The 18,693-nt window shown below is 37.3% G+C and overlaps 8 protein-coding genes across 11 annotated transcripts in view; 6 read left to right on the forward strand and 2 right to left on the reverse strand.

Moving 5' to 3' along the window:
- The first annotated feature begins 1,118 nt into the window (after positions 1–1,118).
- Positions 1,119–3,744, forward strand: LOC130689143 (terminal nucleotidyltransferase 4B-like). The gene is made up of 9 exons (XM_057512168.2): positions 1,119–1,479; positions 1,541–1,839; positions 1,905–2,075; positions 2,158–2,278; positions 2,419–2,524; positions 2,585–2,715; positions 2,775–2,921; positions 2,973–3,166; positions 3,231–3,744. Exons 1-9 carry the CDS (start codon positions 1,453–1,455, stop codon positions 3,418–3,420), a joined length of 1,386 nt encoding a protein of 461 aa, XP_057368151.1. The 5' UTR covers positions 1,119–1,452; the 3' UTR covers positions 3,421–3,744.
- A 373-nt stretch (positions 3,745–4,117) lies between these two features.
- On the forward strand, positions 4,118–5,152 carry LOC130689154 (uncharacterized). Its single transcript, XM_057512180.2, has 3 exons — positions 4,118–4,548; positions 4,611–4,718; positions 4,792–5,152. The coding sequence occupies exons 1-3, from the start codon at positions 4,172–4,174 to the stop codon at positions 5,009–5,011; spliced, it is 705 nt and encodes a 234-aa protein (XP_057368163.1). The 5' UTR covers positions 4,118–4,171; the 3' UTR covers positions 5,012–5,152.
- A 477-nt stretch (positions 5,153–5,629) lies between these two features.
- LOC130689156 (uncharacterized) lies at positions 5,630–6,674 on the forward strand. Of its 2 annotated transcripts, none has more exons than XM_057512182.2 (4): positions 5,630–5,745; positions 5,922–6,183; positions 6,252–6,465; positions 6,526–6,674. In XM_057512182.2, the coding sequence occupies exons 2-4, from the start codon at positions 5,925–5,927 to the stop codon at positions 6,626–6,628; spliced, it is 576 nt and encodes a 191-aa protein (XP_057368165.1). In that variant the 5' UTR covers positions 5,630–5,745; positions 5,922–5,924; the 3' UTR covers positions 6,629–6,674. The 2 variants fall into 2 exon arrangements, with proteins under 2 accessions (XP_057368165.1, XP_057368166.1); XM_057512183.2 differs by having other exon boundaries at positions 6,531–6,674.
- Positions 6,675–7,097: 423 nt separating this feature from the next.
- Positions 7,098–8,115, reverse strand: LOC130689159 (protein phosphatase inhibitor 2-like). The gene is made up of 5 exons (XM_057512185.1): positions 7,958–8,115; positions 7,665–7,844; positions 7,517–7,605; positions 7,281–7,457; positions 7,098–7,217 (listed from the first exon to the last, which is right to left on the reverse strand). Exons 1-5 carry the CDS (start codon positions 8,038–8,040, stop codon positions 7,180–7,182), a joined length of 567 nt encoding a protein of 188 aa, XP_057368168.1. The 5' UTR covers positions 8,041–8,115; the 3' UTR covers positions 7,098–7,179.
- Positions 7,621–18,693, forward strand: part of LOC130688979 (uncharacterized) — a 93,324-nt gene continuing 82,251 nt past the window's right edge. The window contains exon 1 of the mRNA XM_057511999.2: positions 7,621–7,630. The gene's annotated coding sequence lies outside the window, so the exon portion shown is untranslated. The remainder of the gene's footprint in view (positions 7,631–18,693) is intronic.
- Positions 8,272–12,095, forward strand: LOC130689128 (DNA ligase 4-like). Of its 2 annotated transcripts, XM_057512147.1 has the most exons (11): positions 8,272–8,392; positions 8,472–8,941; positions 9,007–9,534; positions 9,589–9,877; positions 9,937–10,134; positions 10,193–10,232; positions 10,303–10,592; positions 10,655–10,835; positions 10,932–11,144; positions 11,210–11,481; positions 11,566–12,095. In XM_057512147.1, the coding sequence occupies exons 2-11, from the start codon at positions 8,664–8,666 to the stop codon at positions 11,950–11,952; spliced, it is 2,676 nt and encodes an 891-aa protein (XP_057368130.1). In that variant the 5' UTR covers positions 8,272–8,392; positions 8,472–8,663; the 3' UTR covers positions 11,953–12,095. The 2 variants fall into 2 exon arrangements, with proteins under 2 accessions (XP_057368130.1, XP_059352896.1); XM_059496913.1 differs by lacking the exon at positions 8,272–8,392 and having other exon boundaries at positions 8,806–8,941; positions 8,994–9,534.
- LOC130689134 (nuclear pore complex protein Nup85-like) lies at positions 13,420–16,194 on the reverse strand. Of its 2 annotated transcripts, none has more exons than XM_057512158.1 (7): positions 16,036–16,194; positions 15,864–15,972; positions 15,236–15,801; positions 15,033–15,155; positions 14,597–14,815; positions 13,806–14,443; positions 13,420–13,736 (listed from the first exon to the last, which is right to left on the reverse strand). In XM_057512158.1, exons 1-7 carry the CDS (start codon positions 16,048–16,050, stop codon positions 13,493–13,495), a joined length of 1,914 nt encoding a protein of 637 aa, XP_057368141.1. In that variant the 5' UTR covers positions 16,051–16,194; the 3' UTR covers positions 13,420–13,492. The 2 variants fall into 2 exon arrangements, with proteins under 2 accessions (XP_057368141.1, XP_057368140.1); XM_057512157.1 differs by having other exon boundaries at positions 15,236–15,804.
- Positions 17,543–18,631, forward strand: LOC130689153 (rRNA methyltransferase 2, mitochondrial-like). The gene is made up of 5 exons (XM_057512179.1): positions 17,543–17,762; positions 17,865–18,004; positions 18,064–18,112; positions 18,171–18,288; positions 18,355–18,631. Exons 1-5 carry the CDS (start codon positions 17,602–17,604, stop codon positions 18,613–18,615), a joined length of 729 nt encoding a protein of 242 aa, XP_057368162.1. The 5' UTR covers positions 17,543–17,601; the 3' UTR covers positions 18,616–18,631.

Raw genomic sequence — 18,693 nt, forward strand, 5'->3', positions numbered from 1 at the left:
AGCGGAACGACTTATTTTCGCAATTTTTTTTTATCTTGGGCTGTTTGAGATCCAACCGATAAAACAGAAAAAAGTATCACTGACCGTTCAATCAAGCATCGTTTCAGGGCGTCGATGCAAAATTTAAAGAAAATGAATAGCCATTATCAAGAACTACCGATCGCCGTGAAGTTACTAATATATCCTGATTATTTCACCTACAAATATTAAGTTTTTAGTTACTTTGTGGTTTGGGGACGGGGGAACGAAAATGACGAAATGTTGCATCAAGCACTCAGTATTAAATTTTCATCACAATTAGTGTATATTGTTACGTTCACGTTGCTTGTGATGTCAGGAACGCGGTATTGTAAACAATATATTTTGATAATTCAATTAAATTTTGTCGAAAAAAAAGTTCCTGACGATAGACATTTTTTCAATGCGTCTAATTCAAATTTTGAATGGCTCGTTTAGAAAAGCTTCCCTTTTCTTTTGCTTTAAAATAAATACCCCTTCAGTGTCACAATCATATTGAATAGATATTGTGCCCAATTGAATAATTACACATGATTTCATGTCTATTTTTAATAAATTAAATACTGTTATTCATTTTACACATAATTCATAAATGAAATAGATTAAATGCAAAAATAACAGCAATACAAAGTTAACTTTTTCCCCTTTACATAATCAAACAAAATTTTATTAATATGAGCCCCCAAAAAAATGGCAGTAAGCAAAAAAAATGTTAATAAAAAAATCAAAACGTTGCATGCATTTTGACAAGAAGAGAATGCAAATGGCAGACCCTAGCAGCCACTCGACCCATAAGAAAACTGCTGCTGCGGGTATATATCAAGTAGTATATTCCTTCGCAACCAGTCTGCCTATTGAGCGCTGCTTTTAGCCATATGGTCCTAGCATTCGTATTTTTTTTTGCCCCTAGATGACTCTGAACCCAGTTTCCACCATCAGAACTCCGCCCCAAAAAAAGGATCAAAAAATAAAAACCACAAATAACCCCCAAAATGGGTATAGGGAATTCTAATAACTTGTAGTGACCATGTTTCTATAGCTCTGGTTCTGCAAAGTAATATTTGTCTGGTACTCTGAGTTGCAGTCTGTGGGTTGTCTGGGCTGCGCTAAACCGCACAACTTGGAATCACTCTATCCCGGCAGCACTATACGTTATCCTCCTCCATTCACGTATTCCGCGTTTTATTAATTCTATGTTCTATGTCTGCTGCCCCGGTGCTACCCTTGCTTCCCAAGAGTGGCCCACTGTCAACTCTACAGTTTTAACAGGAAAATTAATCAGTTTTTTTTTTACTCAGGAGTTGTATGCTCAATTTAAGCTATCTCATTATAACTTACTGTTCGATTAATCACAAATTTTTGTAAAAAGTACGTGCATTCCTACTTATACGTCCAATATTATTTTTTAGACTACCTAAACATATACTCGATTTTATGGATCCAGCTTTTGGATGGATTCAGGTATTACTTGAATTTGTTTTACATCGTTTTGTAGTCGCTGTAATTATTATAACAAATGTAGCCGGAGCAGTTCGGACCAGCTTATGAATTCTGGCAGAGATTGTGGGAAAAAGAACAAAACTCATTTGAAAATCTAAACAGTCAAATGAACCACTTACCTAGTGAGGGGCCTTCTACTACAGAGTCATTTATTTTGTTAGAAGACAATGACTATGCTAAAGGTCAAAAAAGAAAAAGAGATGGGTCCAACAAAGCAAGCACAGCAATCGGGCTCAGTAAGCACAGAAGTAGATTAATTGGAAAATATAACGGGTGCCCTTGGCTTTTGCACGGCAAACACTACTCTAAAGGTGTGCTAGGGTGAGTAAAAGCTTTGTTATCATGCTAGTGTCAAGTGCGTTTGTAAAGGTGTCTGTGGTTTACAGGCTTCACGAAGAGATTGAAGATTTTTTCCAGTATATGACACCAACTCCACAAGAACATCAAGTCAGACTTGCTGTTGTTCACAGAATTATTGATGTGATTATGAAAATTTGGCCGCATGCAAGTGTTCAAATTTTTGGTAGTTTCCACACTGGACTTTATCTTCCCACAAGGTAAATAATTTATTTTTCTTATTCTGACAATTCAAGAAACAGATACCTAGTATCATCGAAGTTGAATAAAATTTGATTCTAGTGATATAGACCTTGTTGTCTTGGGAAAATGGGATGTACTTCCTCTTCGTACGTTGGAAAAAGTTCTACTTGAAAAAGGGATCGCTGATCGAAATACTTTGAAAGTACTAGACAAAGCTTCTGTAAGTTGTGACGTTTTAAATAATATTGCATTTAACTTTTTACGAAATAGTGTTGTTAACATCGAACATAATGTATTCACAGTGCTGCTGAAACTTCATTTATTTTTCTTCATAGTAACTTTCTAAACTCATGATCACAGGTGCCAATTGTGAAATTAACCGATCGTGCTACAGAAGTCAAGGTCGATATCAGCTTTAACATGAGTAATGGAGTTCGAAGTGCGGAATTGATTCGTCATTTTAAGAGTAGAGACATCTTTACATAATTTGACAAAATTTAGTTTATTTTAAGAAATTTTTTTTCAGGATCGTATCCAACCCTCCAACGTCTCGTGTTTGTTTTGAAGCAATTTCTTTTACAACGTGACCTCAATGAAGTATTTACTGGGGGAATAAGCTCGTACAGTCTGATTTTGATGACAATTAGCTTCCTTCAGGTACCGTGTGTTATAAAACATTATTTTATAAAAACTGAAAACAAGTTCTCTACGTGCAGTTGCATCCCCGGCCTGAAGCAACTCAACCTACGGCAAATCTTGGAGTGTTGTTAATTGAATTTCTAGAATTGTACGGCCGACATTTCAACTACCTTAAAACGGCCCTCAGGATACGAAATGGTGGTTCCTATGTGCCCAAAGATGAGGTATGGCGAAGTTTTTGCTTCCATTTAGATGTGATTCATATTTGTGTCTAGATTCAGATCCATATGTCAGATGGATATCGTCCATCACTTTTATGTATCGAAGATCCTTTAAATCCTTCCAACGATATTGGCAGAAGCTCTTATGGGGCACTTCACGTTAAAACAGCTTTCGAATACGCATATGTTACCCTCACTCAGGCTGTACATCCACTTCGAGACGATATCAACGATCCTAACATTCAAAGGTAATTTTACTTTATTCGAATGAACATAAGTTATGATATATCTATGCGTATTTTGTTTTTCCAGTATATTAGGTAGAATAATCCGGGTAACAGACGATGTGATTGACTATCGGCGATGGATTCACTTGAACTTCCCATTGTCTGTTGGACCCTCTCTTCATGGGCGTTTAGCTCCATCTCTCTTGGAGACTTGTGATCTGTCTGGTTCACCTTCTCCACCTGAAGAACGCAAAAGTTCGAAGGCGCGTGTGTGATAGCAGGTGGATAGTGATCAAATCCAAAATGGGAATGGAAAGCTATCAGTGAAGAATTAACATGAAACCAAAATATTCTTGCTGGATCTGGGAAAGAAAAGAACGTGCTCCGTGAATTATTTGTCTTCCGTTATTGCATCACGGTGCGGTAGTCACTTCACCTTTGTTTTTTTTTTCTTGCAAATTCTTTCTTTCTCGAGCTCTCCCTTCTGATGTAAGCTATGAACCAAACAAACTATAATTGTTGCTCTGTGCTTTTTACGTCCGGGAATTTCAAATACACTGCACATTTAAATTTAATAGTGAAATGGACAGTACAACTTATATGACCCCCTTTCTACGTTCTGGCATTCTTAAGCTAATAAACGGAACACTATTCGACTTGGAGTTTCACAGTAGTTTGTGTCTAGTATTCCATGAAAACCGGATCTATTCGTGATATGACGATAGGCCAAAACCGTTCATTTCCGTTCCCGATAATACGTTTCTCAGCCAACTGAAGTTGTTTAGAGGCTATCAAAAGGAACTACAAGTCTATTGACTGACAACAACACAATACTGTTTCTATACAATCTAACCGGTGTTTGACCTGCCCGCCTTAAAAATATTTACGTATAAACCAAAACCCTAGGCCAAAGAGTTCCCACGGCTTGGTAACCGTTTCGCCTTTCATACACGAATGTATAAATTAAATCTACTACCGTATTTTAGTCCAGTTTGCAAGTCAAGGCCTCTAATTTCGGACTGCAGTATGATGCTCTTTCGATTGGTATCCTTAGGTGTGTTTTTTTTCTTAGCGTCACCTCTCCAGTGTTATCAGGAAGGCAAAAATAAAGAATCCGGTGGTCGGCTAAAACGATCGGTTATTCTTCTTCCGGCAAACACGAGCATTACGGTCACTTTAGATCTTTCAATGCCTGTCCCTGCGCTTGTCTCCCAGTCAGGGTTTTATAACATGAGAGTACCTTTTCGGTTCTTCATACCAACCTACGATCAGTTAACATCCTTTTACACCGAAAGTCGCGAGGATGACGGCAATCAAATTGAACAGATTCATCGCCAGGAGCAAGAGCGCGCTAACGATGAACGTCGGTTTATCTACAGGAGTATGGAATCCCTTCTATCAAGGTAAAAAACTGTCATAATATTATTATTGAAAACACTGTAACAGCCAGATTTATTTCATTCAGTTTTGGAATCGATGGCATGGCTTGCGTTCAACGGGCTATCTGTGAGCTGTCTGAAGCACCCATAGGTCATAACGATCTTTTGGGAAACACGTTGAGTCTCTTGCTAACGTAAGCTTTTCTCGTTAAAAACTACAAACAATATTGCAATTAGGTAGAATTTTTTTACCTCGTTCTTTTCTAGTCCTCCTAGGGTAGCTAATTTCGGCAAATGGATTTTGGGAAACCGCGACGCCACAGCGAACCATAAGACGGATCAAGAAGAATGCATTGCGTGCGAAGTAGTTGATGAGTCCTACGAAGATGAATATGTTAAGGCATATCATCATGGGAAACAAGGAGATTGCTTACACCGCTACGGATCGGCATGCCCAATATCTTTCTTCAGCATTTTTAACATCTAAATTAAATTACCCTGTCCTTCAATATCACAGATTCAACATCGCACGTTAATGTATTAGCATTTATCTACCTTCCCAAACTTTCCAGCGCTTTTTTTATTTTTACAGTTACAAAATGTTTAATAAACATCGATCTTTCAATTTGATGGTTGTATGCGATATCACAGAATAAGGATCTTTCTAATTGGTATAAAAATGAGCGTATAACTATGTACTTGCATAGTTTCAGTTCTTCGTAACTCGAGTTATTTACGCGAGCATTGTGCAAGCTTTGTTGAATGTAATGTAAGCTACTGTAAGTCCCATGACGTATTGCTACCGAGGAAGTAGAAGTCGCTCAGCTAGCCGGGGATTTAAATCTGCAAATAAAAAAAATTGTGTGATTAGCTTTCACCCATTACTTGTTACACCTCTCGTTATTTTGTCTAGGTGATGCCCAGGAAATTTAAATCAATGACCTGCCAATAAGTACGGTTAAAGGAGCGCAAACGAGGTGGAACCAAAATTCGTGCCTTTTAGCAAAAGGATAGATATATCTAAAAGCTAAACGCCAGATGGCAGATTTAAGAAAATATCCACTAGTTTTTATAGTTTGGATTCTTTAAAAAACGTTGCCAGTCCATTGCTATCCTCGGTTTTCATTTAATCGAGCCGTATTGGGTCAGTAGGTTACTGGTTCATAAGTAGTGTCACCAGGTCCAGTTAGCATCTCGAATCTCTTGTAACGTTAGCACGTTGTAAGTACATGTTTCTACTTACTTGACTTACTTCATTTTCCTAGTCCATTTGATGAATTCATTCAGCTATTCCTGAATTATATTAAAATACTTACATTATTTCTAAAAATCTAGAAAGTACGAATAGTAATAATGTGAAGGCATCTGTATATTTTTTTTTTCTGTTTTTATTTCAGAAAATGTGGGGCTATCTGGTTTTGTGTTCGCTATTGTTGAGTAACGTTTTCACCCCATCTTTCCAGTCACCTCAGAGTTCGTTTTTTAGATGGTCAACAGATGAAGCCAAACAATATATACCTACTGAGAGCCAAACTACACCAGCATACACAGATAAACCTAAAGTGGACATTGGACAAAGTTTGCAATTCCCTGTTAAAGAAAAACTTGCACAGGAATTGATGCCTTCAATACCTGTTAATTTATCTGATTCTGAACAGGGTATATAAAGACTAAACTTAGTTTTTGGGATAAACTTATGACGGAAAATTTCTTTAATTTAATGTTAGGAGAAAATTTAAAATTGCCGAATACGACATTGCCTGTCAAAGGCAATTTAACATCCGGATTGAAAAATTATATTGGTGACGAAGTAAGCTCATTTCTTGCAACCAGCGTAGTCTTTTTAGGAGCTGTACTAGGTCGAGAGGGATGCGAGCTGAAAGCTGCATGCTTAGTTGGGTCATTAGTACCACCTTTACAGGGAAGGGATATAGCTGTAATGTAAGCCAATCATTATCCCAAACATTTAAAGTTGAAATTAAATTGTTAACATACTGACAGTGCAGCAGAACCAATTATACCTGAGGTCTGGAAGATGTTGTATGAAGCTGCCAAATCAAGTATTATTCAAGGTCAAGATTGCAGTCAGTATAATTGTGTATGATTTCTGTGTTTATTTAATTTAATATGAAAGAGTACTTATCGATGTTGACCTGGGACTTAAAATTCCTTTTTCGAAAAGCATTATTGTAATATAATAATTTAAAAAGTACATTTTGAGTCTTCTTCCGTGATTTAAGATTCTTTCTCGAAAACATTATGATTATTTTGAAATCATAAATATGGATTTTTCAACAATACAAATCAAATCTTTTATTGTAATGACATTGTGAAATCATCAAAATTATTGAAAAGGTGTTTTAACTATTGAATCAACAAATAAACAGATTCCACCATAATCAAGACAAACCAATAGTGAGAGCAAAGAGTCTGGTTCAAGTAATAAACTTGTAGCATCTAAGAAAAGATTTAAATAAATTTCAACTGATGGTATAAGATTCCCACCAAAAGTTGCCTACCTAAAATTTAATACCTTAGGGAAGCCCCTAAAAAATTAACAAAAATGAGCAGTCTGACCAAGAGAAAATAATCTTCAATTAGGCTGATGGGCAAAATGGCTACAAATAAATCAATTGGTCAGGGGTTTTAGTGCATTCAACTGGAAGTCTGAGACTGATCTATTATGTCCATTCCTACATAAAGATAAGAGTTGACTACCAGTGAAATTTTTGAAAACTAAAGAATTATTTAAGAACCTTCTACATCATCAACTGCTTCCTTTACTTCAAGGTGAACATTCTTTTCAGATAATCTTTCTTCTTCATTGTTTTCAACATCATCTTCCTCTTTCTGCATAAGCTGTCTTGCTAATTTGACAGCCATAAATTCATTGTAGTGTGCTTTACGTTTGTGTTCAAAGGACCTCCTTTTAGCTAACAAGAATTTTTTAAATAGGCAATACAAAAATTGCTTGCAAATTGTTTTAGATTACCTTTATCATTTGGAGTTTCTTCTTCTTCATCTTCGCTAACAAAGCTTTCACTTATCTGGGCTGGAAGTTTCTCATTACCAGCCATCAACCTGAAATTTTGTTTGAAACAACTTAGTTTCTAGTCATACTCCATGAAATCTAAATTTGCCTTTCTGTGAGAAGTTTACTATCTAGCTCATGGTTATCTTCCTCATCACCAGAATCTTCTCCCTGATAACTAAATGGTGTTTTAGGCTCTTCAATTTTCATGTGGCCATAATCTTTATCAGGTGGATGGTGGGTAGCTAGAATATTCATTTCATCCCATTTCGCACCTCGATTGGTGGACCTGCATATACAATTTTAATTGAAGCAATTTTTTGGCATCATGGTAGGATGAAACTTGTAATACAGAACACACTAGTAAGTTTACAAAATTATAGCGAAAGAGGTAAGTTTTACCCTTTGCTGGAGGTCGAGCCTTCAAAACTTGTAGAATTTTTTAGAATTCCTTTTACTGGAACTTTCATCAGATTTTCAGCCATTACGGTTAATAAATATCTTGTCTGTCAATGTCAGATACAAGAACCGAAGAGGCGGCGAAAAGTAAAAATTTTTCGGCTGCTAGCCACTCCTCCGGTACGGCACAATACATTAGAAAGTACCATCAACAGAAGTGGACAAGACATTGGACGACTGGAGAACTCTTTGTATAATGGAGCTACGTCAAGCTCAGAGATGGCGTTGCGGCGAGTTGGTTCAAAACTAACTGTTCTATCTCTTATGTTTCCTTTTGCCATTGCCGTCTATCAATAATGGAGGCCATCATACACTGGAAAACAATATTATTCTCGCCTCGGTTTATGAAACTAAACCGAGAGAAACCAGCCGCAGACGGTAACTTTTATTTGTTTATTTTTGCCTTTTGTTAGCTTTTTACGCTTTTTGTTAATCCATGATAACTACCAAAATTTAGTTGGCAACCATGATTGAAACTTGTCAAAGTGGCAGACGATTCTGCGACGTTCAGACAATAACAAACACTGAAGATGTCGTCAATTTTATTTCAAATCAGATCCATCAGAACTTTAATTCTGACTACAAATAAACGTCGTTAGAATTATTACTTTGTCATGAATTTTCGATACTGTTTATAAACAGCCACAATATGCTATTTTGGGAATTTTGTAGCGTATGTGAAGAAATTACTTTAAGCAAGAGAAGTGAAAAGTTAGAGCGTCTCAAGAAATTCCTAACGGAGTGTCGGCAAAGAATTCAAGAAGACAAAAACCTCACAATGTATTCTGTGATGCGTCTTCTTCTTCCCCATCTTGATCGTTCGAGAGGACCTTATGGAATTAAAGAGGCTTCACTAGCAAAATTGTACTTAAAAATTTTTTGCCTTCCTAAAGATGGACCAGATGCAATTAGATTGCTGACATATAAGTATTACAGACAAAAATTTATTTTATCAAAATGTTGTAACCATAATAAAAAGCTTTTATGTTTAGGGTACCAAAGACTACTCAAACTCTGGCCAAAGACTTTGCAGACATCTGCTACAACATTTTGAGGATGCGCTGTAGCTCAGATGTTAGTTCATTGAGTGTTTCTGAAATCAACCAATATCTAGAAAATTTATCAAAAACATACATGTTAAAGAAGTTGGAAAACACAGAAAAGCTTCTGCAGCCTCTCTTGATGAAATTGTCTGCATTGGAACAAAAGTGGTTAATCAGAATAATTCTAAGAGATGTTAAACTTACAGGGTTGAGTGACAAGATTGTGTTGTCAGCTTATCATCCAGATGCAAAGGAATTATATGATGTCTCAAATGATCTGGAGAAAGTTTGCACGACACTACTTAACCCACTAAGTCGATCTTCCGAAATAGAAATTTCCCTCTTTAATCCATTCCGCCCAATGTTAGCAGATAGACTTGAAATGTCTAAAGTTTTCGCGAAAATGGGGAACAAGCCATTCTACGTAGAGACGAAAATTGACGGAGAAAGAATGCAAATTCATAAATGCGGAAAGAGGTTTTGACACCAATGTTCTAAAAGAAATTTGGAAACTCATATCTGCTTTTACAGGTATGGGTATTATTCACGGCGTGGCTTCGACTACACGTCCAACTTCGGTGCCAACTCGTCGTCGGGAAGTCTTAGCCCTCGCCTAGAGGAATGCTTCCGTGAAACTGTGACCAGTTGCATTATAGATGGTGAAATGGTAGCTTGGAACGTCAATGGTTCCTTTATAGTGTCTAAGGGCGAAAACATAGACGTTAAATCCATATCTTCTACTGGTGAACTGGTTCCATGTTTCGTCGCTTTTGATATTCTGTTATTGAATGATGAAGTCCTATCTAATCTACCTTACCAGGTTTTTTCTTCTTCAAAGAATAGTCTTCCTGAAAAAACTCATTCTATGAATCCTCTTAGGAACGACTAAAGCTACTGGAATCTGCAGTTAAAACTAAAGAAAGTGTTGTTCAGTTTCCGAGTCGCAAACTTGCTACGACAAAAATGGAAGTGACAAACTTGCTTAATGACGCAATCGATCAACGCGAAGAAGGGATCGTCCTGAAAAGTCCAGACTCGATCTACAAGCCTAATGAACGTAGAGGAGGATGGTTCAAGGTTAAACTGTTCACAATTAGAGCTTTATCCTTAGCGATAAGATTTTTTTTTTCTAAAGGTGAAACCCGAGTACGTGAATGCGATGATGGATCATTTAGGTATAAAAACAAGGAAAGAAATGGAAAATTAATAGTATTCGTTTCAAATATCAAAAATGTTTTACATTAGATTTGATCATATTGGGTGGCTACCATGGACAAGGAAGACGAAGAAATTTGATCGCGATGTTTTTAGTAGGTGTGGCCGTCCCATCCTTAGAAAACGAGAAAGAACAGCTGGAATTCTATTCTTTCGCTCGCGTCGGCTCGGGTTTTTCAGATAAACAACTTCTTAGCTTGCTCGAAAAATTGGACCCGCATTGGCAAAAGTGGGACAAAAATGCCCCTCCGCCAAAAATTCACTGTGGTAGAGAAAAACCTGATGTTTGGATCAATCCTTCGTCATCGGCAATATTAGAGGCTAGTTTCTGTCTGTGTTATTGAAAATATTTTTTACCGGGTTAATCGGGTGCACCATACAGATAAAAGCGTCGGAAATTGTATCGAGCAACTCTTACAAAGCGGGATCAACATTACGATTTCCCAGAGTGGAGCGTGTACGTGAAGACCGAGCTTGGTATTCCTGCATGACTTTAAGTGAAGTAAACGAAATGAGAAAAATGGCTTCAGGAAAGCTTGTCACGCGACATTGCAGTTTTCAAGGTAAAGCTAAGTTTATGCGTTGCCGATGTGTATGGTACAATCGTTTTAAAACTGGCTTTCTTGCTAATTATTTTTTTTTTTACTGACCAATTGCAGACGACATACCTAGCGGCAAACGCCTTAAAACAACAAGTGTGATTGCAGGAGTTGCTACCCTATTCCAAGCGGCGGATACATCCGATATCAAAAGTTCATCAAACTGTTTTTCCGACAAAGAAATTTGCGTTTTAAATGGCTCTGGGTCCCTTACGAAACAAGAACTAGAACGGCGTGTAGTGTCAGGTGGTGGTATTGTTGTCCAACATCCAAGTGATTCTATTTTTTACTATTTTGTTTTATATTCACTGAATTTTTATACCAGATACTTTTCCTAGCACATTCTACATTTTGCATCATTGCGGTGAAAGACGATATACGGGTAAAAAGCCTTAAAGCACGACCAAAATGGGATATTGTACGTCCTGCGTGGCTACTGCGCTGTTTAAACTTCAATCGGCTCGTTCCATTCTGCCCTCAAGATTTGCTGGTCGCCACGCAAGCCACGAAAGAAATATTAGCCCAAAATTTCGATCGATTTGGTAATAGCCTGAGAGAACCCACTTCAGCTGAAGATGTTGGTCCGATTCTTCAACAGATCAAAGATTTGGTATGGCTAGTTTTTTATTATTTACTTTTTTTTTCTTTTCATTTTTTCCATATATTTTACAATTTTTTTTGTTTTGTGTGCTAGGAAAACCCAACGCCTTTAAGTGTATTTGAGATAGCTGATCTTGAATATCAAATATTTGGAAAGTTACACAAGTACGGCATTTTCCGAACCTGCATTGTTTATGTTGATGTGTTGGAAACGATATCAGATTCCAATAGCCTAATCATTTCGCGAGAGCTGCAGATCATTTCGCTTGACCTCCGCATCTATGGCGCTCAAGTTTTGAATCACATGGACCCTTCGGTAACCCATGTTGTATGTGATCCAGTCGCATACCCTCATCGAGTCTCTATGTGGAAATCGATGAACCGTCAGCAAGAAGTCAAGTTTAAACTGGTTCGACCAGAGTGGGTCGCACATTCCATAACCCAAGGAAATTTGCTGGATGAAATAGCATATTACCCGTAGACGAATTCTTTATCTGGTGTAATAGACGACATTCGTAACATTCATTGTATGTTTAAAATTTTCCCCCATTCTTGTTCTGTTGGTTTATTATTAAAATAGTGGAAAACAATAAGCTTGAAAAATAAAATTGCCTATATACCTTTTAGATGCTAATTGATTCCCATCTGCGACAAGGTGAATGAGTATAAGCTTGCCCCGAATAGCTATTTTTATAGAAGAAAATGTTACCTACGTTGAGTGTTTCAATTATAGGGTAACTTTATGATCAACTCACTTTTTCAATCATTAAAAATTTATTATTAAAAAGATAAACTATGACAGTTGGCATGTTGTTTCTATTGAATATTGTTTAAATGTCTAGTTTAACTATACCTAAGTTTTTCCTCACTGCATAGTAGAGAATAATAGGTAAAATAACTTCATTCCTTTTTCGTAGCATAACATTTGTTCATGGAGTTGTCATAAAAAAGTAACACTCAGTTTGTTTATGGTTAAAATTCTCATTTTTCAAATGGGATTTTCTATTTTATTTAGTTGTTTGTTGTAGTTATTTTGTAGAGCTTTCTCAGTTTATAGTCCAATCTTGTGTCGAAGCGCTGTAAAACAAGAGCGACCTGAAAACACAATCGATGACCGCTCTGTACAGATGGTTTATGGGCGTAAATAAAGTTTATCGACATCCAATAAAATTCATGGGAGAATGACGAGTGTTATGGCATAATATAATAAGCCCGACTTTTCTTATATCCTTAGCCGGGCTAATTTAGTCAGGCTTAAAATTTTTTTTTTTTTAACGGATTGTCATAGCGTGTTGTCCCTAAATGAGATATTTGTTTTTATAATCTTTTGTTTGACAAAACATTTTTTCTATATTATTTTAATTAATTATTTCTTTGAATCGCCATCCGATTGAAGTTGATCGAGATGATGATTGAGGTTTTCAGCACCAGACAGTGTGGGTGGACAATAGGTACACAATAAAATATACTTGTCCACAGAATAGTCAATCAACATGTTTCATTTTGAACAAACGAAGTCACGCAAGGAAGCAAATTCTATCATTTTTCCGGTCGGAGCATCACTTATTATATAAATATAAAACATATATTCTACTTCATTTTCCGTGACCGGTTTTCAGTTTTACCTGATCGATATTGTATGTTTTCAAGTTTATTGGTTAAGCTTACGTAACTGATGGACGCATTTCTTTCCAGAATTCTTTGTCTGAATTGGAACGCGTAGGTTCATGACTTCATCATCATTTACTGTAGCTTTCGCTAAAATAAATTTTTGTACCAAACGATTTAACAAAAGCTGGTTTTCGAGTTTCTAAGAGAAGAGTGTATCGATGACAACGAGATAGCAAGTGAACAGAGAAGCTTCCATTAAGTACTTTTTAACTCTCTGAACTAACTTAATGTTTTCTTTAATCGACCTTCATTATTGCTCTTTCTACAAGGATTAAGATTTTTCATAAGATACGATATTTGTGTAATCGAGCTTATACACGGATGGCGGCAAAATAGGTACATCGGTTGCATTAATCACAACCTGTTTGTTGTACGAAACATTTCGCCAAATTACGACTTAGTGCCAATGTTATCAACATAGTTTTATCTGAATTGAGTTGGCAATTTGGATGAGGTATGGGTTCGGCGTCGTCTTGGAAAGAAGATGTTAACTCTTGTAGACTTTGCATTAATTCGTAGGTCTGCTCTGATGTAAAAACTGGTGGATTGGTTTCTAGTAATGGTAACGCATCCATAAGCAATACTGCCCAAAAGCTGACAAAAAAAAAGCAATAAATTAAGTTTTAATACTATGCCACTATGAGATAGCTGCGAAAAACTTACTATTTTGGAGCGATGCGTGAGGAAATCAAAGAGATCAAAAGGTTCGCTGCTGAATGGAAATCATTTGCACTATACAGTCGATGAAATTCTCTGTATTTTCCGAGGAACGCCAAACGGTCGCTTGCCAGAAGTCCAGCCCCCAGTGAGTCTAGCAAGTCCGTTGAAGTGAAGTCTGAATCCTGAAGGTAGCGTTCTAGAACGGCATCCGCCGCATAAGTAGCCAGAGGTGCATCTTGCGCTCGCACAGCCCAAGCGACTGCTGCACCAAGTCGCCCGTTTTTCAAGGCATGCCGTCCCATAACGCGACAAACTGAGGTTACAACTGACGTTAATTTTCGTCGTTCGGCAACCGCTATCAATTTTGAGGCCTTTAATTCCGATTGACATGGAAGACGTGTAAGCAAGTGTTCGAGCGTTGCTGAACCGAATGTCGGACAATGGTCGAGATAGAGGACGCCAACGGACCACAACGATTGGTGGCTGAAAAGACAAATGGCATAGTCCCGAAGCAAAGTTTCTCTCAGTTGTAGAGAATTAATGTCTTCAAACGACTGAAGCGCCCCCGCATGGTATAATAAATCAGCAAGATGAGCGGTAAACCACGAGTTGTCCAAAACACCATACATTTCACCTATTACCTGCATGTAAAAATTTTAAAAATAATTACATTATTTAAGTATTAAGGGCGGAGAAAAATGGTTTTGTAACAATAAATGTAGTCAATGGTAGGGAAACTTACACTCCACGGAGTGTAACGGGTAAGGTTTAAGTATAAATTGTGGCGGACTCACTTTACGTGTGTCCCGTCGAAGAACTGCTAAAAGGGTTGCATCTAAAGGCGACAAATCACCAAATCCAGTAAAGGCGGATAAAAATTGGTCTGCTTGATCGCCCAGTGATGCAGCACTTATCGTAGGCTGTGTGAACGTCAACTGAGTTATCATTCGCTGGTACCAGGTTTCGAAGAAATCAGCAACCGTATCAAATGCTTCTTCTTTCCCGCAAAGTATCTTAAAAAGAAAAAACCGTAATGAGTAATTAAAAGAATAGACAACAAAGAAGAAGACAATGAAGGTCCTTGGTTACCTAATAAAACTAAAAGGAAATGCCTCAATATTAATTTAATCTCTTTAGTACGAAAGGAGAAATTAGAATTTACAACGTAGGACGATGCCCTATGAAACGGCACGCTGGTGCAGAATGCTATGTACACTTGAACCCACATACCTCCATAAGAAGCTGTAAATCTTGCGAATCGAAGAAATCTCCAGCTTGAATTCGAGATTCACACTCTTCCTTCCAATGATTCCATCGAAAAGTAAATTCGGGAGCAGAAACAGGCGAATTCATCTAAAAAAATTAATCAAACTGAATCACCACAAGTATTACATTAAAATTAACGCAACTCTAACTCAAATTAGTTGTCTTACACTGAAAACTGGCATCTTCTTCAGCAATTCAAAGGCACTTTGGAAAGCATCAGTTTGGAAACTAGAATGAATTCTTAATAATTTAATAGCACTGTCTATACGCAACTGGAACACCAATCCATAAAGGGCTTTCCAGTAGTTATCATGCTGTGCTGGATTAGGAGATAATAATACTGTTCCAGTTTCCTCCACAGCAAATGGGAAGTGAATGCGAATCCATTCAAGAAGATGTGGAAGAATTCCAAGTGGATTCTCAAGATACATGATTTCACACAAGTTCCACACCAATTCAGCTTTGTAAAATATTTCACTCATTTCTTGAATTGCTTGAGTAGTTTCATTAGTTTCTGCAAGATCAGCAGCTTGATTCAAATCTTCAATGCAAGCATTGATAATGCAGCGATACTGATGGCTGGACTGAATAAGCTCAGATAGACTTTTACCAACTCTAGCTTGGATGGCAATAAATGCACCACAAGATTCATTAACAAGTTTACGAACAAAAGGATTGTACAAGGTGCGCTCCCACGAAATCACAAACAAATTCTTCCTAGAACAAGGCACACCTGCTTTAGGCAAAACACAGAGAATCAATAGAGGATGCATTTAGTATATGTATCAGTCATACCCAATGTGATGGATTGAGAAAACTCAGTAGGAAATGCAACCAAGTTGTTACCATAGCCCCAGCTAAGTCCAATATTTTTATTTTGGATAAATGTGCTGTCAGGGATTCCCTATAGGACAAAATAAATGAGCTTGGTGAATCCGAAAATTCATAAGTTTAAGATTCTGATTACAATGGGCTCAAGCATTTTGAATTGAGATACAAGACTGGCAGCTTCTAAAATCGTGTGTAGATTTACATACAATTGGTAACCGGTATTGCCCGGTATACTACAGACAAAATCCACAAGAAAATATCTTAAATCTGAACTTCGACTTCGAAATCTCCTACGAAATTTTTTTGTCTGCTTCAAACTTAGCCGTTGGCCCGGAATCGATAATAGAAGTAATCGATTGGGTTAACCGCCCGATCAATCGACTTTTGCATAATCGATAACAAAAATCGGTCACCCAAATTTTGCTCCGCAAATTTCGCGGCCCTCTAGTGTCAACTTATGCTATTGCACTGTAAACTTTGCGCCAAATTGTGCTATTACTCCGCAACCTGAATTATCCATGCTTGACATTCAAACATTTTTAAAACTTGCTTGTTCTTTTATCGTGAAAATTTGAAGATTTTCATGGACCTAATACTTATCTTATTAGTTTGGCCATGGTATACGCAAATGCTTTTACGACAATTGCACCCAATGTCGTTACTTGAAAGACATGTTGGCCCAAGTCAGACTTGCCGCGCCGATCATTTTTAGCGATCATTTTTGTGCAGCATCTAACGGTAATAATTTACACTGTTTCGCGAAAATAGCATTGGCTGTCACAGCGACAGGCCCTGGCGGCCATTGAGGGTAAACACTAAACAGTTTCCTTCAATTGGCATTCGCAAAAATAGCAGTGAAATAGAACCCTACGGCTGAAAATCTACAGCTAGATGGCGAAAAGTTTGATCGCTAAAAACGATCGGATCGCGATCAATTTTTTGGGATCGCCGATCCGATCTCCGATCTTTTTCAAAAGATCGGATCGGCGATCAATTTTTTGATCGGAGATCGGATCGGCGATCAATTTTTGATCGCGATCGCGGCAAGTCTGGCCCAAGTGCACAAACGACGCGCAATCAATAACTGATTTGTTCCAAGTAAATCAAATACATTCCTTGCTGAAGATACTTAATTTTTTTTCAAATTATGCTGTTATGTCAGTATGAAATTTAGAAGACAAAATACACATGTTAAAACTAGCAAATGAAAAAAGGTAAATATAAATTTGAAAAGATAATTGAGTTATAGTAGAATTACATCTAGTTTTTACTTGCGCAATAAGTAGCATAACTTATTATTATTACTTATAGTAATGTTGTGTTTATATGTTGTGTACAGCAGCAAGCATCGCACTTTGTGGTACAATAGCGCTTTTTCACACAAGAGGGCCGCAAAGTTTGCGGTGCAATAGATCTTATCATCGGGCTGCAGCCCTGATTATGTACCCCGATTAAACCCCGATTGAGTTAGCGGCGAAAGACATTTTAAACCCGGAAACCCTGTCCCAATGCCGCGAAATTCGATCCCCGATTGGTAGAAAAGCGCCCCGATTGGCTCGGGGCTACTGTAACACAATCTCTGCCCCTGACCCAGAGTCCTATGCTCACCGCAGACCGCGACGCAAGAGTAGCAGACTATTTTCATTGTGATCGTAGTAATATCTTATTAAAAACTCACAAAATAAGGAACATTGATCAAGTCATGAACATTACTTATCCTTTTATTAGAACGTTTTATACATCTTCAAGGTACCTTAAAAAAGTACCAGAACGTTTAAAAGGACGCAGCAAAAGTTCACAGGAATGGCTAATTCGGCAAATGAACGACGAATATGTTTTTAAGGCAAAAATAGAAAATTACAGGTGAACAGTTAAACACGAAGTATAAAAAAATACAATGCCCAAAGTTTATCTTTGATAATTTTAAAATTTTCTTGGACTTACTTTTATCTCTTTTCAAGGAAGAGCTAGAAGTGCATTTAAATTAATTGAAATCGATAGTAAATTTAATATACTTAAACCGGGAGATGTTGTTGTGGAGTGTGGAGCTGCTCCTGGTGCTTGGACTCAGGTATCTGTGAAAAGAATCAATTCTGCTGGGACAGGTATTACACTTTGCTAAATGTTTTTTGTAGAAAACTAGAATTTCTTTAAATTTGGGCAGTGCCTGGAAAGCTCCAAGGAAAACATATAGCTGTTGATCTTCAACCAATGTTTGTTAATAAATTTAAATGCACTAGGTCTGATATTGAAAAAAATAATTTTGCATAGGTATCCAGTTGAAGGAGCACATATCTTGGCTCCTTTGGACTTTACCAAATTGTCATCACAGACCAAAGTAACAGAGATGCTAGACGGCTGTCTTGCAGATGTAGTGCTCAGTGATATGGTAAGGTCACTTTTATTTGTGATTTTTCTTGAACTACTACAGCAATATCACATTGTTTTTATATAGGCTCCGGCAGCAACAGGTGTACGTGAACTGGACCAAGATCAAATTTTGTCATTAGGTTATTCGGTGATGACGTACGCGCAACAGATCTCTAAGGATGGAGCTAAGCTTCTGATAAAACTGTGGGCTGGAGGAAGGATAAAACAGTTAGAAAATGAGCTTTTGTTACACTATTCTCGCGTCAAAATCGTTAAACCACCTAGTAGTAGGCAGGATTCAGCTGAATTATTTCTTCTGGCCAGCAATTTTAAAAGAAATACATAGATTTTCACGTTCTCAATGCTTTGGTGTTTCAATTTATTCTATTATTTTCGAGATTTTCTAATACTCCAAACGCAAAAC

The sequence above is a fragment of the Daphnia carinata genome, chromosome 9 (genome assembly GCF_022539665.2).
Source record: "Daphnia carinata strain CSIRO-1 chromosome 9, CSIRO_AGI_Dcar_HiC_V3, whole genome shotgun sequence".
Classification (NCBI taxonomy): domain Eukaryota; kingdom Metazoa; phylum Arthropoda; class Branchiopoda; order Diplostraca; family Daphniidae; genus Daphnia; species Daphnia carinata.

Bases quoted from the DNA above. Each gene is read 5' to 3' on its own strand.
- LOC130689156 (XM_057512182.2), top strand. From the start codon at position 5,925: ATGTGGGGCTATCTGGTTTTGTGTTCGCTATTGTTGAGTAACGTTTTC. The intron at 6,184-6,251 runs GTATATAAAGAC...ATTTAATGTTAG, and splicing joins TTTATCTGATTCTGAACAGG to GAGAAAATTTAAAATTGCCG. The intron at 6,466-6,525 runs GTAAGCCAATCA...ACATACTGACAG, and splicing joins GGAAGGGATATAGCTGTAAT to TGCAGCAGAACCAATTATAC.
- LOC130689134 (XM_057512157.1), bottom strand. The intron at 15,805-15,863 runs GTATGACTGATA...TTTTGCCTAAAG, and splicing joins TTCTCAATCCATCACATTGG to CAGGTGTGCCTTGTTCTAGG. The intron at 15,156-15,235 runs GTAAGACAACTA...TAATTTTTTTAG, and splicing joins AGAAGATGCCAGTTTTCAGT to ATGAATTCGCCTGTTTCTGC.
- LOC130689154 (XM_057512180.2), top strand. From the start codon at position 4,172: ATGATGCTCTTTCGATTGGTATCCTTAGGTGTGTTTTTTTTCTTAGCG. The intron at 4,549-4,610 runs GTAAAAAACTGT...TATTTCATTCAG, and splicing joins ATGGAATCCCTTCTATCAAG to TTTTGGAATCGATGGCATGG. The intron at 4,719-4,791 runs GTAAGCTTTTCT...GTTCTTTTCTAG, and splicing joins ACGTTGAGTCTCTTGCTAAC to TCCTCCTAGGGTAGCTAATT.
- LOC130689143 (XM_057512168.2), top strand. From the start codon at position 1,453: ATGGATCCAGCTTTTGGATGGATTCAG. The intron at 2,279-2,418 runs GTAAGTTGTGAC...TCATGATCACAG, and splicing joins AAGTACTAGACAAAGCTTCT to GTGCCAATTGTGAAATTAAC. The intron at 2,525-2,584 runs GTAGAGACATCT...ATTTTTTTTCAG, and splicing joins ATTGATTCGTCATTTTAAGA to GATCGTATCCAACCCTCCAA.
- LOC130689153 (XM_057512179.1), top strand. From the start codon at position 17,602: ATGAACATTACTTATCCTTTTATTAGAACGTTTTATACATCTTCAAGG. The intron at 17,763-17,864 runs GTGAACAGTTAA...TTTTCAAGGAAG, and splicing joins GCAAAAATAGAAAATTACAG to AGCTAGAAGTGCATTTAAAT. The intron at 18,289-18,354 runs GTAAGGTCACTT...GTTTTTATATAG, and splicing joins ATGTAGTGCTCAGTGATATG to GCTCCGGCAGCAACAGGTGT.
- LOC130689128 (XM_057512147.1), top strand. From the start codon at position 8,664: ATGCTATTTTGGGAATTTTGTAGCGTATGTGAAGAAATTACTTTAAGC. The intron at 9,535-9,588 runs GTTTTGACACCA...CTGCTTTTACAG, and splicing joins ATTCATAAATGCGGAAAGAG to GTATGGGTATTATTCACGGC. The intron at 10,593-10,654 runs GCTAGTTTCTGT...TGCACCATACAG, and splicing joins CGTCATCGGCAATATTAGAG to ATAAAAGCGTCGGAAATTGT.
- LOC130689159 (XM_057512185.1), bottom strand. From the start codon at position 8,040: ATGGCTGAAAATCTGATGAAAGTTCCAGTAAAAGGAATTCTAAAAAAT. The intron at 7,458-7,516 runs GTAATCTAAAAC...AATTCTTGTTAG, and splicing joins AGAAACTCCAAATGATAAAG to CTAAAAGGAGGTCCTTTGAA. The intron at 7,218-7,280 runs GTTCTTAAATAA...ATCTTTATGTAG, and splicing joins AGCAGTTGATGATGTAGAAG to GAATGGACATAATAGATCAG.